The sequence below is a fragment of the Rhipicephalus sanguineus genome, chromosome 4 (assembly GCF_013339695.2).
Source record: "Rhipicephalus sanguineus isolate Rsan-2018 chromosome 4, BIME_Rsan_1.4, whole genome shotgun sequence".
NCBI lineage: Eukaryota > Metazoa > Arthropoda > Arachnida > Ixodida > Ixodidae > Rhipicephalus > Rhipicephalus sanguineus.
The window spans coordinates 87,046,620-87,065,075 of NC_051179.1; the positions used below are offsets into that span (position 1 = coordinate 87,046,620).

The following is an 18,456-nucleotide window of genomic DNA, read 5'->3' on the forward strand; positions in this document are numbered from 1 at the left end:
ATCCCTCCCTGTCTAGCTTCCAGTGCGCTCGTCGGCACGAGAAAAGAGAGAAAGCGCTGGGAGCGTGCGCCAAACCCCCGTAACTCCGCTGATTCTTGACGGATTCGAGAAATTTTTGCGGCAATCGATTCGGGAGGCAGTACACTCCGATACTGAGGCCATTAGATCATTACTTGGAAAAGTGGTTCATGACCCCTTTAAGTATTAGAAAAATACTCGAGAAATATTCAAAACATATTCTATTCGATTCGTACGCAACCTTTAATGTTCAAATTCGCTTCGCACTCAAAATTTCGCTATTCGCACAGCTCTACTTGAAAGTGAATTTTATTGCACTGTCTGACCTCTTTGTGTGTTTCTCTTGCCAGTACACAAATACCATGACACAGAAGAATCATTGCAGCCTTCCATACACCCGTATAACTTTTCTTTTCGTGTAAATGTTCATATAACCGCTAATAATTTCTGTGCAACCATATATTGTTACAGTCATTCGAGCATCTTGCCTGTCATTTGTCACACGTTCCATGAAGTTTAGTACTCTTGGCGTCACATAAGTGCGGCTTTTCAATAACGATTTCATACCTGCTTTTTTCTTCTCGTGCAGATTTAGAAGATGAAGACTACTGGGATAGGGAGCTGGACGGAGGTATGGATGCACATGCCTTAAGGCTGCATGTGTTGTTTCTTTTGTTCTTTTTATTGCAGTAGTTGTTAATATGGACACTGCGGGTGAATTTTAACACAAGAGCGTTAAAAAGATCGTTCCACAGAAATTCCGGCTACGGTGGGCGGCGTCCTTGGTTGTGAGCAAAAGATCAGCGTGGTCTGCAAGCGAAAATTCGAGGCAGATGCAAAGAAACAAACAAATAAAAATATATTTTGGTTCGAGTGGGACCGGGTATTCAAACCTGCAACCCCTTGCTCCGTGGTGCGATGCGTTTAGCCATTCGGCCACCACGCATATACATCCTCTAGCATACTAACGTTGAACTATTTATATACACCATTTATCGTTGGTGGTACACACATCTCGGATGTTCTTCAGTGGCTTGACTATCACCCGCGAGGTGGCACGAAAAGCCCACAGGCGCGCTTTTAAGCGTCATCGCCCAGCCGTGTGTCCATGTTTAGTCGTGTCGCATGCATGGATATTGGAGCCAGAGGGCGTCCGCACTTTGGCTTTCCTTGTGGCACGCTTTAGGTCTCCACCGAGAAGCAAAGCCAGGCTAGCAACTGGGAAGGCGGTACAAACACAATTCAATTATACTATCGCGTTCTACTTTTGAAAGCGAAGCTCAATCATCCTGCAAGTTTCTTGCCATCACCTTGGGATTCCATATGAAATCCAAATTAACGTAACCCCACATGTTGTACGTTCTAAGTGCGAGTGAAAGCGTGTGAGGGCAGCCGACAGTCGTGGCTCTAGCAGAGAGCAAACGTGCCAGTCGTCTTCCGTCGCGAGAAAGGCCCATGGGGGGTCCTAGATGGGTGGGGGGCTGCAATACTTCGGCCTGAACAGCAAACATTGATAGACCAGGCGTGGTCGTGCGCACCTTGTCTCAGCATGGATTAGCAGATGGCTCGCACCTTTAGGCATGCAGTGCTTTCACCACTGTTTGTTTTGAAGTGATACACAGCGTGAAGTTTGTGTCGCTCACAGCGGTGGCCACGTTTCCTTACGCCAGCATTTTGTTGAGTAACACCAGGTCGTATGCCCTAGGAGTTAGCGATAGCCTTACTTCATATAACATTCCAATTTGTTGCTATAGCATTCGTTGCTTCACCCTTGGGGCAAAACCGGCCATTTTTTTTTAATTCTTTTATTTTCTATGCTTACAAACTTGTAACCACTTACATCTTTCTTGGTAGTTTTGCGATCTCATGATTACTTTGTATAAATCAATAATGGTCACTTTAATCGCCTTTTTTTCAGTAACTAGGTGCATGTAGCCAGTTATGTTATACACGAAACAAGGTGTAACAAGCAACACTGGTTTAAGCACTCAAGAGCTAAAGAGATAAAGAAAGCTTTTATTAAAATGCAGTTCAATTCAAGTCCTCAGAATCTAGCAGCAGTACATTAAAATACGGCGCCTGTGACCATTCTCGCATCGTCCTAGAACCTGATAACATGTACCCGGATTACCTCCTTCTCATAATTGGTGTTTGCGGTTAATGTAAGTTGCGACCATCTGAGCACGGCCTGCTTGCTGATTTGTGTACACGTCTCGGAAACACTTCTGAAAGCAGCACTTATTGGTAGTAACGGTCGCCACTCCATAGTGGTGGTTTCAGTGACAGCAGCGTCCGTCCGAGTGGATCTTGAATTGCAGTAAAATGCATCAAACGATTGTCACCTCGCATCGGAAACGTCCACTTATGATCTGCCATAGAAACATTTCAATGTGATGATGATAGCTCATAATGAGACACCACAATGTTCACCCGGTTCTGATGTACCGCCTTTTTGTTCCTGAGAAAGTATGTCTGACGACCGCATTGCCTGTGCAGTTCAGCACAGTCGAAACTGCATTCGAAACGAGATAACCGTTCAAGCTAACTTGGCTAGCGTAATCGCCACGTGCATCTCTGATGAACCTGCTCATTGTTTGTTTCAGCAGAGGATTATGACTACTGGGACCCAAGTGACTACGAAGGTATGTGGGGACCACTTTTGTGCTTTCAGTGATGCAGTAAGCAGTACCGTATTTACTCACATAATCCTCGCACTCGCGTAATTCTCGCACCCCCCACATCGTCCAACAAAAATGCGATTTTTTTTTTTTCCTCGCGTAATTATCGCACCCCGAAAAATCGCAGCATCAAATGTCGCCTGCTGCTTCCAGCCAATGATGATGATAGCGCGCGGCAGCCTAGCGCCATCTCTTACGCATCATGCATACTACCAGCGCACGGAGCCCTAATCCAATCCAGGCCAAGCCACAAGTGAAGTTCGCGTACCGAGCGCCGTGTTTAGTGTTAGTGTTCCGTTTCCGCGTCGCTGCTGTCGCATGTGTAGTAGCGTCCATTCTGCAGCAACACAATGGGCCGATACGGAAGCTACACAGCTGCTTTCAAGTTAAAGGTCATCGATTATGCACTGGAAAACGGCAACAGGGCTGCCGGCAAGCACTTCGGCGTGGACGAGTTTTGTGTGCGCTACTGGCGACGGCAGCACGAACAGCTGAAAGCCACGAACAAAACACGCAAGGCCTTCCGTGGGCCTAAGACTGTGAAATATCCACAGGTTGAGGCGGCACTGCTTGACTACATCAAGGGTCTCCGCGCGGACGGGTGTGCCGTTTCGATCGACTTGATCAGAAACCAGGCGCGCATAATTGCCCGGAAGGAGGGCATCCCGGCGCAAGATTTCCGCGCGAGCAACGGGTGGGCCACACGATTTATGCGCCGAAGTGGATTGTCACTTAGGAGGCGGACGACTTTGTGTCAGTGGCTACCCTCGGCGTATGAGGACAAGATCGTCGATTTTCATTGATTCGTGATTAGGATCTGGGAAGAAAAGAACTTCCTGCTCTCGCAGATTGGAAACGCGGATCAAACGCCACTCAACTTCGACATGCCTTCGAGCACAACTGTTGAACAAAAAGGTGTGCGGAGTGTGCACATCAGGACAACAGGTGCCGAGAAGCAGAGGTGCACCGTCATGCTTGCCGTAACAGCGGATGGGCGGAAGCTGCCACCGTTTGTTATTTTTAAACGGAGACCCTCCCGAAGGCCATGTTCCCTCCTGGAATTCATGTACGAGTACAGGAAAAAGGTTGGATGACCGCTGACCTTATGGTCGATTGGGTAAAGACTGTCTGGGGACGCCGCCCAGGGGCACTTCTTTACCCATCGCTGCTGGTCGTCGACAGCTTCCGCGGTCACCTTGTCGACTCCGTTCGGACGAAGCTGAAGGAGCTGCGGACTGATCTCGTCGTCATTCCAGGCAGTCTGACATCGATGCTGCAGCCTCTGGACGTGTCCTTGAACAAACCGTTCAAGGATAATGTTCGGAGGCTGTATGCCGAATGGATGGCTGAAGGCGACCATGCCATGACTCCCGGGGGAAAGATAAAAAAGCCGTCAGTGGAGCTCCTCTGTGCGTGGGTAATGGAGGCATGGGCCATGATTTCCCCAGAAATCATAGTCCGCAGTTTCAAAAAAACTCGAATTTCCAACGCCTTGGACGGGACGGAAGACGACGTAGTTCACGATGGCGATGGAGACAATGCTGAAGCTGGCGACGACTCTGATGACGCTGCTACGAGTGACGTCGACGGCAGTCTTAACTCTGACTCCGAGTAGTTCGGCCAAGAATCACTTTATTTGCTAGTGGCTTTAGTGTCTGCAAATAAACATTGATTTGTGTTAAACCTGTAGTTTTATTGTTAAGGTAAGTCTTGTATTAGCAGTTTTCATAGCTTGTAGTTAGTTGCTGGCGGGAGAAACCCGATTTGCGGCCGCTTCGTTTTTTGTTTTTTGTTCTTTCTAGCGCTCTACGTTTTCGCGGAAAATTTTCCCCGCGTAATTCTCGCACCCTCCAACTTTCCATCGGTTTTCTGGAAAAAAAAGTGCGAGGATTACGCGAGTAAATACGGTAGTCATGGTGATATTGTAAAAATGCCTGTTTCATTATCAGAGCTATTCTCAGTAACTGTTGCGTCCCCCCCCCCCTTTTTTACATATTTGTCTCGCTCAAGAGCATTGCGTACTGCTCATATATAGGCTGTTCCTTATAAATGCCAACATGAATTTTAATGTAATCGACGACCTTGCTCAAATGCCTTTCACTGTACGTTGATGGGGCATTGTCCACACTAGTCATGAGATTTTTTTGTTTGTTTTTTGTTGCTCATAAATGTAATTATTCTCAATCTCTCTTTGTGTGAAAGTTGGATTTCCTTCAGTGATGTCATTATGGCATGCATTTTTGTTCCGCTTGTGCAATGTATATGTATCTGTTTTGTGAAGAATAATTAAACTCATCTGCATAGTCTTTGCTATACATAGGTAGACCAAATATAGAGCTGTCTTGGTAAAGAAAGCAAATCTTCATCCTGTCATTAGGTTGGAGCGCGGTGCATATATTTGCATCGCACGAGTTTTGACATGCGCGGTTATTGTTCAAGCTATTCATGGGAGAGGAGTACGTTTCTGACACGAGTGATTATCTACTCCCACAGACGATGAACTGATGGGTGGTGATGTGTTTATCAACATTGACGACGACCTTTGGGATGAAGGCCCAACCGAGGAAGACTTAATCGCGGAGGAAAATGCAATCGCGGATGAAATAGCATTCGAGGAGCAAAGCGACCTTGCATTCCAGGAAAATGCAATCGCGGATGAAATAGCATTCGAGGAGGAAAGCGACATTGCATTCCAGGAAAATGCAATTGCAGAGGATAGTGCAATCATGAATGAAATCGCATTCCGGGAAAATGCAATTGCGGAGGAAAATGCAGTTGCGGATGAAATCGCATTTGAGCAGGAAATCGCGATTGCGGAGGAATACGCGAGCTTGGATGAAATGGCGTTCGAGGAAGGATATTTCTTCTGGTGAATGAAGCGGGGCTACACACATTCTTGTTGTTGCAAGGAAGGTAATATTTCTCACTCCCATGGACTAGTACGCTACTAGCTCACTGCCCTTCTAATAACGTTCTTGCGGTTTCCCGTGCCACCTACTTCTCACTGTGTTCACTTACCGTAATCATTTGGGAACATCTCACTTCGCCCGTCCATGGTCCGCTGAATTCCCGAGGCCATGCTTACAGATCCTTACACACACAGTTGTTTTTACAGTCGCTTTACTCTGCGTGAGTCATGCTGCCATGTGTGTGTGATCTTCTTTTTGTATGTAGCAATCATTTTTCATTGCACAAAACTTTGGGCAAATCTTACTAGGCAGGACATTTTATGAAAACCAGAAAGTATGTCAAGTCACGCGATGCACTCTTAAGGGGGGACACGCTTGTGGAGACCAAAAAATCATCAAAGAAAAAAGTTTTTTTATTATAATATTGAGATCTACAGCTATTATTTCGCATGTTATGCCTAACATAAGTCTTATAAGATCAGTATTTCATTCGCAGGTTACATGTGTGCAATGAGTACGAGCTGAATGTTAAATGTTTTTGGGTCACTACTTTAGCTTTTCTGAGTGATATCTCAAGATCTAGAAGAGCTAGAGCAGTAATAAATTTGTTAACATAAAGCCCAAGCTGTGGATCACAAAATGCTGAGAGCAGAATTCTAATTTTCTGCTCATAGGCTTCTTAAATTTGATTTTTTTTTTTCACGGTGTTCAGGGCACAAACATTGAATTTCGATCATCTGCAGAATGAATAGTTATGATTTGATTTGTAAACTGTTTGCAGTGTTGCACTTATTGCATATTGTAGTATCTAGTTATCTGATAATATGCAGTTTCTGCTGAACGGTTTTTTTTCCTATTGTCTCCAAAAGCAATAGAGAGGCAGATTTGTGTATCTCATAAATCAGTTTACCTACAAGAAGAATTATATTGTATATTTGGAATCAGCATGAAAAACTAAACAGGTCTAATTAGTTTAATCAAACTGACATAAAATACAGCAAATATCTCCACATGTCATGTCCCCCTTAAGCAAAACACTTCATAAACATTACGAAAGTTAGGCGATACTTCCCCTACAATTTACTGTTCATTAAACAACCTTGCACAAATTTCTTTCATGCGAGAGACAGCCAGAAACTCTTTTATTAAATAATTATATTAGGCTCCTAAATATACGCCGTCCTTTTGTAATACTCGGCTTTTGTCATTTTTGAAAAATATTTTGGTCACCGCAAATAATAAGCCTTTATTTATTCCGGCCTGAACCAAGTTTACATCAATTTCAAATGCGTGCATTAATGTTTTGCCTCTTTTCTCTGCAATGCAACTTGCCTAATGTTTGCTGCGATTAGATGTGTGTATGCGTTGTTTTTTTTTTTTCCACATTCAGCGTTGAGTAGTCTCGTCGTCTTGGAGGTTGACGTGTCTGTGTGTTCCGCAGCTGAAGTTACCAAAAACGTATATTTTCGTGGCTAGCAACAAGCACAAAATGAGGTTTGGACACGTTACTGAAAACATAAGGCATGATTGAGGCCTCATGTTTTTTACATCTAGAAGTTGCATGTATCGCTGGCTGTAAAAGCATTATTGTAAAGTTGGGGTTAGACAGACAGATCTGAAAATTTACACAATTTTATTCGCACTGCTGTATTATTAGTGAAGTGCAAGTGGTGCCCCCTTCTAGGACATTGCATTTCAAATTGTGAATGAGTGCTCAATTTGGAGCCATGTGGTAATACTGAAAAGCTATCAAATGTTGTACATAGCATTTCTTTTGTTGTTCATTTTTGTCGTTGACTTGCATTGGACGTTAAATAAAGCTTAGGACGGTGGAAGTTGGATGTCTTGTCTGTTTGCATGCCTTTGTTGCGCCGCATGAAGCTTTCATGTTTTGCTCAAACCTCAAGCCACCTTTTGTCGGTATCGATGCTTTCACTTACTACAAAGCACAACATGCGACTTACAGGTGACCACCAGTTAGTACTATTCTATTATCAAGTTTCTCGCGGCACGGCTTGAAGCTCGAGATTTCTGCAGCAGCGGAATTACTGAAGAATGTGTATGAAAGCAGAGACTTGGGCCTGGATGGTCACCTCAATTAACGTTCCAAGACCTTTGTTATGCAAGATGTGAACAAGATGTGGTGGCTATGTGCATCGGAGGAAATGTTGATTCCACCGTTTTTATCAGTTTTATACGAGCACCTCGCTACATTACGTCTTTGCAATGTGTTTACACCGTATAATTATGACTGAGTGCTCACTTGTTTGTATTCCTTCTAAAAGTTGTATAAGCCTTATTACAGCCGAACATCATTGGTGAATTCCTGTTCGTTATGCTTTCCCAACTCTGAAGCAGTCATCTCGTTTAGCTTTCGTACGGTCACGTGTACTAGTCTTTTAGCTTACAGAGTGTCTTCTGACTGCCTGTAGTGTTTTGCTGGTACCGTTAAAGGGACACTAAAGGCAAATAAGAATTTGTGAGAGTGAAATGTCAATGTGGGCGAATGTCTAAAACGTCAATATTATCAACAGCAGTGCTCTACTAATGGAGAAATTAAGGTAAATGTAGGACATGATATGTGCCACGAGTAGGACATTTTGGAAATGATCCTGATGACGTCAAGAGTCTCGAGTACAATTAACCACTAGTAATCAAACTAGTGGTGATAAAAAAACCTTCCATGCATCACAAGACGTAATAAAATTCTGCGCGTTCGTTTCTGTTTCATTCATGGCGACGGGCAAGCCTCAATCCCACAACCTCATGACATTACCATGGGGAACGACGCGAGTGGTTCAAAAGTTTCGTTTCTGCCGAGCTGCGGGTCTCAGTGGTAGTTTCGGTATCGCGTACTGCTGCGTGTGCTTGGCTCTCGCTATTTTTGCACTGTTGATACTCTACTGCTGCTGCTGGCCAAGCTAAGTTCCATTACAGTGAACTCTACAGTTTTGGAGTGGCCCATGGCTGCATCTTGGCAAGGTTGATGGCCGCTGTTGTGCAAGAAACCGTAGCGTCGGTGGCCGGGCAGTAAAGGCGGGCAACGTTGAGCACGGCAACTGCTACGTCAGAAGGCCCGTTCAGGCTGGCGATTTGAAGTGCACTAACGCCGTGCAAACCACTAAAACGTGATTTTCTTTCAAAATAAACACTACCTTGGCACAAAACAAGCACTGCGAGGTTTCTGGAATGCTATTTCAACAATCAACGGCGACTTAATATTTGCGTTTAGTGTCCCTTTAACTTGAATTACAACTGAAATGACTTTTCAGTGTCCCTAGGACTCCATTTCCAAGGAAACGTCATTTTGTGATCTGTATAAGTAGTTACTTGCCAATTGCATTATTTTTTAAGCTTACAACAATTGAAATGTTGACTCACTAGAAGGCATACGATTATAATGGAGCATCTGTGCGTAATTTTATAACTTGCAGTCAATGTCATTTAAGCTATACAAGTAGTGCACTGAGAGAGCTAGTCACAGAAAAGTGCCACTTTTTCGATCGGCAGTAAGTAGCTTCAGATCTCTGAAGTCTTTCATCCAGCAATTGCTAATTATGTCGTATATCTCTACATATAAGCATGAGATTTAATACTACATTGAATTACCTTGTGTACGCTTGTGCACAAGAATATGAAAACAGTGCAGTAAAATACCCTGTGGCCACTTGCATCATCCAAGGGCCTGATAGCGTACACCCCATTACAATAATTAGTGTCTTGTGCCTAGTGTAAGCTGCAACCATCTGAACACTGCCTGCTTGCAGATTTGTGTGCACGTCTTGGAAGCACTTCCAAAAGCATCATTTATTGGTAGCCATTCCACAGGGGTAGTTTCAGTGACAGCAGTGTCTGTCAGAGTGGCTCTTGAATTGCAGTAAAATGCGTGGTACGATTGTCGCCTTGCATCGGAAATTCCCACTTGCGATCTGCTACAGAAAGATTTTAATGCGATAATGGTAGCCCGTAATGAGATGTTACGACGTTTACCTATTTCTGATGCACCGCATTTTTGTTCCCAAGAAAGTATGACTTACAACCGCTTTTGCAGTGTTGTTCAGCACAACCAAAACAGCATTCACAACGAGATACCATTCAAGCTAACTTGGCTAGCATCGTCGCCACATGCATCTCTGATGAACGCACTCATTGTTTGTTTCAGCAGGTGATTATGATTATGACTACTGGGACCCAAGTGACTACGAAGGTATGTGCAGAGCACTTTTGTACTTTCAGTGATGCAGTAGTCGTGCCAATATTGTAATGTCTGTTTCATTATCAGAGCTATCCTCAGTAACAGTTGTGGGTTTTTTTTTTCTTTTTTTTTTTTGCATGATATTTTTCTCGCTCAAAAGCTTTGCATACTGCTAATATACAGGCTGTCATTTTTAAATGTCGCCAAGAATTGTAATGTAATCGACGACCTTGCTCGAATGCCTTTCACTACAGTCGACGTCCGATTTCCCGGACCCTCAAGGGACCGCGAAAACGTCCGGAAAATCGGGCAGTCCGGAAAAATGAATGCACGTGAAAACGCACCTTTTTGGTTGGTATTTTTCACTGACAGAGAGGGTCACGGCCGGAGTACGATTCCCACTGTAATTCAGCCAATGCATCGTTTAGGTGGCTCTGAAAAGAGCCGTTTATAAAAAAAAGAAAAAATACGACGTGGCCAGCGCTACCTCATAGGTCAGCACTTGGGCGCAAAGATGTCGCTTATTTTCTTTTGCATGGCGTTCCGCTTGCCTGCGATCATGTCTGCCTCAATTTCAGTCAACGTCATGTTGCCGCTGTACACTGATGACAGTGTCATCAGTGCTTGCGTCAACTCCGAGCTCGTTGGCTGTGTAGGAGCTGGCTCTTCGTTCTCGCTGTCGGAGTCGTCGGAATCCTCCGTAACTTGACGAATGATTTCGTCATCGGTCAGCTTTGCACATAACTCGAGGTCTTTGTCAGCGTCGGCGAAGCCCTCAAAGGTTATCCCGGCTGGAATCGACACGCCGGCAGCGCGCAGATCGTCGAAGGCAACGTCCACGGATGGCAGTTCGTCACACACGCTGTCCACTTGGGGTGAGACGGCCGCCTCGGCGTCGAGTGTGAAGCCCGTGTGGCGAAAACAGTTCCGCAGAGTCTCTTGCGTAACCGCCTTCCACGATTCCGCTAGCATGCCGACGGCAGACCTGAGGTCAACAGCGTAGCTTTTCCTGCTGTCGGAGCAGAGCACCATGCGGCTGAGCACGCGTGATTTGTAATGATGCTTCAAGTTACCAATCACGCCTTGGTCCATCGGCTGCAGGATTGCTGTGGTGTTCGGCGGCAGAAATTCAATCTGTACAGCCTTTAGGTCCTTGATGTGGCCATGCGCAGCGCAGTTATCCACAAACAGCAGTACTCTTCGATTTTGCTGCTGGAACCTTCTGTCCAGCTTGTGCACGTACGCTTCGAATAGCTGCTGCGTTACCCACGCCTTCTTGTTAGCTTCATAGAGAACAGGCAGAGTTACTGCCCCCTTGAAACATCTTGGATGCTTCAACTTGCCTATTACTAGTAACGGAAGCTTCTCGCTGCCTGACATGTTGCTGCCAACGAGGACAGTGAGCCGCTCCTTGCTGCGCTTGCCGCCGTGGCAGGGGTCACCAGCAAATGCAAACGTTTTCTCTGGCAGCAGCTTGTAAAACAGTCCAGTTTCGTCGCAGTTGAAAATATCATTAGGTGGAAACTGCTGAAGCAAGGACTGCAGCTTTCCATCCCGATATTCGGCGACAACGGAATCGTCGACGGCGCCGCTTTCTCCGCACATCTTCTTGAAGTTCAAGTCATTGCGGCTCTTGAAATTGTGAAGCCATCCATCGCTGAACTTGAAGTTCTTCACGTCCATCTGAAGCGCGAAAACCTCCGCCTTCTGCTTCAGGATGTCGCCTGACACCGGGATTTTCTTAGCGATCATGGTACTGAGTCACACGAGGAGCGCTTCCTCGAGCTGCGGGTAAACACCCCGACTCGCATTCTTCTTTCCAGCCCCGGTTGATTTGGCAGCCACTTCCAAGATCTTCGCCTTGTTTTTGATGGAGTCCGAAACAGTTTGCTTCGAAATTCCGAACTCCCTCCCCACCTCTGTCTGCGACCGACCGCTTTGGACTTGTTTAATGATGGCGGCTTTCTTCTCCATCGTGAGCCTACGAGGGGGCTTTGTGCGCTTCGAAGGCACGGATGAAGACAAAGGAGCAGTCGGTGCCATCGCTGTAAACGGCGAATCCGCTCGACGAAAAGCGCAGCACGAAACACGTGCGGTTTCGAGGTTACGGCAGCCGCGGCGCGGTGTGGCGGTGCTGCTAGCCACACCTGCGATGCGAGTATGGTGGGTTCGAGGATATGAAAACAACCAAAATGGCGGCGTCGGTGGTGGCTTTGGGTCGGCGGTTAACAGTAAAAAGTCCGGGAAATCGGATGGCGAAGGCTATAAGCGTCCGGAATTTCGGACTATTTATTACATTGGCTCTATGGGGAACTTGACGGTGCCACAGATGAGTCCGGGAAATCAGGCATGTCCGGAATTTCGGGCGTCCGGGAAATCGGACGTCGACTGTATACGTTGATGGGGTGTTGTCTATACTAGTCGAGAGTTCTTTTTGGTTTTTTTATTGCTCATAAATGTAATTATTCTCAATCTCACTTTGTGTTAGTTGGATTTCCTTCAGTGATTTCATTACGGCATGCATTTTTGTTCAGCTTGATCAATGTAGTATTTGCCTATTTTGGGAAGAATAATTAAACTCATCTGCATGGTCTTTGCTATACATAGGTAGACCACATACAGAGCTGCCTTTGTAAAGGTAGCTGTTCTTCAACCTGTCATTGGGTTGGAGCACAGTGCATGTATATGTATCACATGAGCTTAGACACGCGTGGTTATTGTTCAAACCACTCTTTGGAGCGGCACGTTTCTGACACGAGTGACCATCTACTCCCACAGAAGATCAACTTGTAGCTGAGGGCCTCTTGAGGGCTGGCGGTGTGTTTATCGACATTGACATCTGGAATGGCCCCGACATTGACGACGACGACTTGTGGGATGAAGGCCCAGCGGAGGAAGACTTAATCGCAGAGGAAAAGGAAATTGCGGATGAAATCGCGTACCAGGAAAATGCCATCGCGGAGGAAAGCGCATTCCAGGAAAATGCACTTCAGGAGGAAATCGAAATCGCATTCCAGGAAAATGCAATTCTGGAGGAGGAAAATGCACTCTCGGAGGAAGAAAGGGCAGTCGTGGAGGAGGAAAATGCACTCGCGGAGGAATATGCAAGCTTGGATGAAATAGCGTTCGAGGAAGGCCCACTAGAGGACGAATTTTTCTTTGCTGAATGAAGCGACGCTCGCACATTCTTGCTGTTGCAAGGAAGATGAAATTTCTCACTCCAGTGGACTAATACAGTACTAGCTCGCTGCCCTTCTAATCGCATTGCAGTTTCCCGTGCCACCTACTTCTCGCTGTGTCCACTTACAGTAATCGTTTGGAAACATCTCACTTTGCCCGTCCATGGTCCGCTGAATTCTCGAGGCCATGCTTGCAGATCCTGACACACACAGTTGTTTTTACAGCCTTTTTACTCTGAACCAGTCATGCTGCCATCTGTGTATGTGATCTTTTTATATGTATTGATCATTTTTCAAAGTACAAAACTTTGGCCAAAGCTTATGAGGCAGGACATTTGATGAACACCAGAAAGTATGTCAAGTCACACGATGCATTGTTAAGCAAAACATGTAACGGACATTATGAAAGTTGGGCGGTAATTACCCTATGATTCACTGTCTTAAAACAACCTCGCGCAAATTTCCTTCATGGGCGAGGCAGCCAGAAATTATTTTATTAAATAATTATATTAGGCTTTTGAATATACACTGTCCTTTTGTAATACTCAGCTCTTGTCATTTTTGGAAAATATTTTGGTCACAGTAAATCATGTCTTTATTTATTCCAGCCTGAACCAAGTTTACATCAATTTCAAATACGTGCATTAATGTTTTTCCTCTTTTCTCTGCAATGCAACTTGCCTAATGTTTGCTGCGATTAGATGTGTGTATGCGTTGTTTTTTTCCTCACATTCAGTGTTGAGTAGTCTCGCCTGTCTTGGAGGTTGACGTGCCTGCATGTTCTGCAGCTGAAGTTACCGGAAACGTATATTTATTTTCGTCGTTAGCAACAAGTGAGCTTTGTACGCATTATTACTGAAACATAGACGTGATTCAGGCCTCATGTTTTTACATCTAGCGGTAGCATGTTTCACTGGCTGTAAAAGCATTATTGTGAAGTTGGGGTTAGACGGACAGATCCAAAAATTTCCAAAATTTTATTTGCACTGCGGTATTAGCGGTGAGTTGCAAGTGGCGCCCCCTTCTAGGACGTTTCATTTCACAACGTGAATGTGCTCGACTTGGAGCCACGCGCTAACAGTGTAAAGCTATGAAATGTACATAGAAATTATTGTTGTTTTTTGTCGTTGGCTTGTGTTGGACGTTGAATAAAGCAAAGCAAAATAAAAGCTGAATGCCTCGTCATCTGTTTGCATGCCTTTGTTGCACTGCTTGAAGCTCTTATGTTTTGCTCATGCCTCGAGCCGCCTTATGTCGGTACTGATGCGGCTTACAGGTGAGCGCCGACTGTTCTATTAAGTTTCTCGTGGCACAGCTTGAAGCTTGAGATTTCCACAACTGTGGAAATACTGTAGAATGGGTGTGAAAGTGGAGACTTGGGTCTCGATGGTCACCTCAAAGTTGCAGATCCAAGACCTTTTCCATGCAAGATGTTCACATCTTGCATGGAAAAGGTCTTGGATCTGGTGGCTACATATGTGTGGTGGCTACATAGAGGAATGGTGGTTAGCCCCCCCCGCCCCCCCCGTTTTTATCAGTTTAACAGGAGCACCTCATGACATTACATCATGGCAGTGTGTTTACATCGTATTCGTATTACTATGATTGAGTGCTCACTTGTTTGTATTCCTAAGCCTTCTACATCAGAACGTCATTGGCGAGTAGACCTTCTTCAAGCAATCCCAGAACGCGTGCAGGTGCGCGGAGCACTGTGGGAAAAGTGTGTACGTCAAGGAGCCGGCTGTTTGTCGCCCTCTGTTTGTTGGCGCCGTGGGAGTACGAAACGAAAAGAACACGTCGCCACTTGTTGACTGTTCTTAAATCGTAACTACTGCACATATTCGAATGCACCTACATGTATCTCTACACGTGAAATGTGAAAGGAATAACGCAGTCAGTGTACCAAGCGGATGTATATCGAATGTAGCAGCTAAGCAGCATGCACGTTATCGTGTGCCGATATCAAGACATATTGTCGTAAGAAATATGAGCTGAAGCACAGAATTTCATTTCGTTGTTTTCTTTGCGGACACTCGAGGCGGGGCTAAGGTAAAAGCTGCAACGAGACAGCTTGAGGTGCCCTCAGCCCCTGCGTTACATGGTGGCAGTGAGTCGCGCAACAATATTAAAGAAACGGGTTTACATAAGAAAAATTAAGTACAATAATTTTACGATACAAGAGAGTAATCAATAGTGAAGCAACTGGGACAATGGCAGCAGAAACAATGCAAACATAACGCTCAATGACATTAAATACACTTGACAATACTTAAGTGCGGACAGACTTAACAATACGTATTTAAAGAAAAAAGATTTGTGCAGCTTGCACTAAGCCGCGCAAGGCTGGACGTCGCTGCAGAGCTGGTGGATACCTAGCTGGTCCTGGCTTGGCTAGGATTTTACCCTCTCACCTCTCTCTGTCCCACCCCTTGCTATTCTATACTATACACGGCTATGCATGCTTCTTTTTTTCCTGTCTCTTTTTTTTTGTATCAGTTTCTATCTCCATTTCTTTGCCTTTCCATCTTTGTTCTTGTTCTTTATCTTTTTCTCTTCATTCCCCTTCTTTCACTTATATTTTTTCTTTCTATGTCTCTTCCTGTAGTCGATCTCTCGCCACATATCTCTTTCTCTTCCCTTACTTTCTCTGTCTGTACTCGTTCTCCCCTCCTTTCCCTCCTCCTCACCCCCACTTCCCTTTCCCATCCCCTCGCTATACTGTACTATACAAGGCTATGCTATGCTCTGCTAGCGGGTCTGGATAACAGAGTGGTTTGCCTTCAGATTGTGGGTAAGCGGGTTCAAATGTCGCGTCGCCAATAAATTTTAACAGTGAAGCTGTTTAAAGGAGTACTGACACGAATTTTGAATATTCCCGGGTTCTTGCTCTGAAAAAAGCACGGGCATTGAGAACCCGAAAAGGAGTGCCATAGTGCTTAGGAACGCATTGAATATATTTTTAATACTGCTGCCTTATAACAGCAATTTCGGTTTCGGTATCAAGGGGGCGGCTTCATAGTGACATGTCGACACAAGTGTGACGTCACGTGAAGACTGCAACTCTCAACATATTGGCAACAGCTGTCAGTCGCACGCAGTTCACATAAACGAGTGAATTGTCGTCCAGAGAGACTGACGGCAATTTCTGCGACTTGGGCTGCGTGCAGGACGCAGATTTTGCAAACCCAGTGGACTGTGTTGACTTGTCGTGATTATGTCCATTGCGGTGGGGCTGGCTTGGAGATGCTGGGCGACAAAAACTTTAATATCAAAGTAAAATATTTTATACGTGTTGTCTGGCTCTGGTGTGGGGGAGCGTTAATAGTGCACACCATGGAAACGAAAAATGTCCCTTTTGGGGTGCCTCAAAATCGTGTCAGTACTCCTTTAAGGCAGCCATAATTTGTGCGGCCTATCTTGTGTGGCCTATTGGGTATGTGCCACCAGGGGCTCAGCCAAAAATTTTTTTCTGGGGGGGGGGGGGGGGGTTCAACCATACTTTATGTATATTCGTGTGTGCGTGTATAATACGCAAGCAAAACTGAAAATGGGGGGGGGGGTGAACCCCTCCCCCCCCCCCCTGGCTACACCCCTGTGTGCCACAGAAAATTGGGTTAATCCCACTACAGTGAAACCTCGGTGATACGATCACAGCTCATACGAATTTCGGGGAGATACGAATTTTTCGTTGGTCCCGGCCAAGGCCCATTGGCTGCAATGTAATGGAGTACGGTTGTTGCGAACCGATTTTCACCCAGCGACGTTTGATACGAACGTACGCTACCGCCCAGGTAGGAAGAGGTGCTGTCCGCGCTGTCGTGGAAGACGCGCCAAGCACGTGCTAGCGCGGGAACGCAAGCGTGGCCATGCGCGCCGCACCGCCAAATCGTCAGAATCACGGTGCAAGAAAAAACACTTTTCTTAAGGTCAGAATAAACATTCAGAGACGCGTCACGGCCTCCGAGATTGTGTGGGCGAATCTTTGAGGCTTTTATGTGCCTCCGTGTGCCTTCGTGTTTAGAGAACAGAGGACATTAGCGCCATGATTTTTTCTTCTAACGCGCCGACGCGGGCTGCTGTCTTTGTACTGTGTTTACACGTGCCTGCCTTGTGTATCGGATATCCTATGAAAGGTGGACGAGGACCGAAAGAAGGCGAGGACGGTCTTGGCGAAGGAGTCAGGCCTCACAACTTCAAAATGCGCGACCGTTGATGCCGCACTTGTGCGGGCACGGCCGTAAATCTCCAACACCTCCGCAATAACAAAGTCATAACACAGGACCGCGGTTTCGTAATTTTGTGGCCTTGATCCATCGCGTCAATGCCCTTCTTTTGTTGCTTTCGTTGCAGTACTTCGGTGTCATGCAAAAAAGGCTACGAAAATTTGGAAGGGGCTGCCGCTGTCACAGGTCACAAGGCACCTGGTTCATTAATGAAATACCGGCGCACCGGCCGTATAATTACGAGCGCTGGTATGATCGTCGACATCTAAAAACTTAACTGACAATCATTCAGGGTTCTTCCTGACGTTGCTGCGGCCCTGAAAAACAATAAATGAAAATGTACGTCAGCTTTCTTTTGTCGCATGCTAATTTCTCATGCTCTCAGGTGATACGAATTTCAGACGATACGAATATTTTTGGTGGTCCCGTGAGATTCGTATCACCGAGGTTTCACTGTACTCGCCACTGGTCCGCTAAGAATGAGGAAGACAACAGCCCAGCACTAGGGAACCGGAAAGGCGACGGCGGCTGCGAGAAGACCCCGAAGTGATGGAAGGCCTACTCTAACAACAACCTGCCCGTAAATCTATGAGAGGTGTGAACGCTTGGTTTCGGTGCAAGTTTCCGTCTCTGGAGTTTGGGCATCCGTGTTGAGTTGGTGACTGTCTGTGGTTTAACTCTAACCTCTCTGCGCTGAGAATCAACGTCGGAACAACCTAGCTAAAGCTTAGCAACGACCTAGAAGCAACCTAGAAACTACCCTCATCTAGGTACCTAGCTAAGGCCTACAAACAGCCTATAAGCAACCAGATTGGTCTACAGAATCGTCCAGTATTGCTGTTTCAAGGCTTCCATGGTTTAGTGCGAGCTTCGCCAATTTTTTTTCTTTTTCAAGAATTTCTTCTTTCTCTCTCTGTCTAGTTAACTATCTTATTTTACTAAATGCCAAATATATTCGTTTGCATAGTCTTTAAATATCAGAACTTCACCTCATGCTCGTCGATTCCAAATGCATTCGCGAATTGCACTGACCACTCCTGGACTTCATCTAAGAAACCAAACTGTATCTTTTTATTTAATTTATGCCGTAGTGCATACTGCTGCACCCCCCCCCCCAAAAAAAAAAGAAAAAAAGAATGATGCTTTGGAACTGCTCAGCTGGTCCAACAGTGGCACACGGAAACACTGCACAGATGGAAATTGTAGAGGCTATCGCAGTAATTTCAGTTGTAATTTGCTAATTACAACTGAAAT

General features: G+C 45.5%; 1 protein-coding gene across 9 annotated transcripts in view; it reads left to right on the forward strand.

Moving 5' to 3' along the window:
- LOC119390374 (putative RNA-binding protein EEED8.10) overlaps positions 1 to 14,147 on the forward strand; it is a 77,809-nt gene extending 63,662 nt beyond the window's left edge. For 2 of the 9 annotated variants that reach the window (XM_049414758.1, XM_049414759.1), the window contains 4 exons: positions 608 to 649; positions 2,622 to 2,660; positions 9,768 to 9,812; positions 12,579 to 14,147. In XM_049414758.1, the coding sequence (XP_049270715.1) occupies positions 608 to 649; positions 2,622 to 2,660; positions 9,768 to 9,812; positions 12,579 to 12,970 (518 nt within the window). In that variant the 3' untranslated portion in view covers positions 12,971 to 14,147. Of the gene's footprint in view, positions 1 to 607; positions 650 to 2,621; positions 2,661 to 5,189; positions 7,473 to 9,767; positions 9,813 to 12,578 lie in introns of those variants that run through there. The other 7 variants (XM_049414761.1, XM_049414760.1, XM_049414762.1 and 4 more) reach the window with 7 other exon arrangements.
- The last annotated feature ends 4,309 nt before the right edge of the window (positions 14,148 to 18,456 follow it).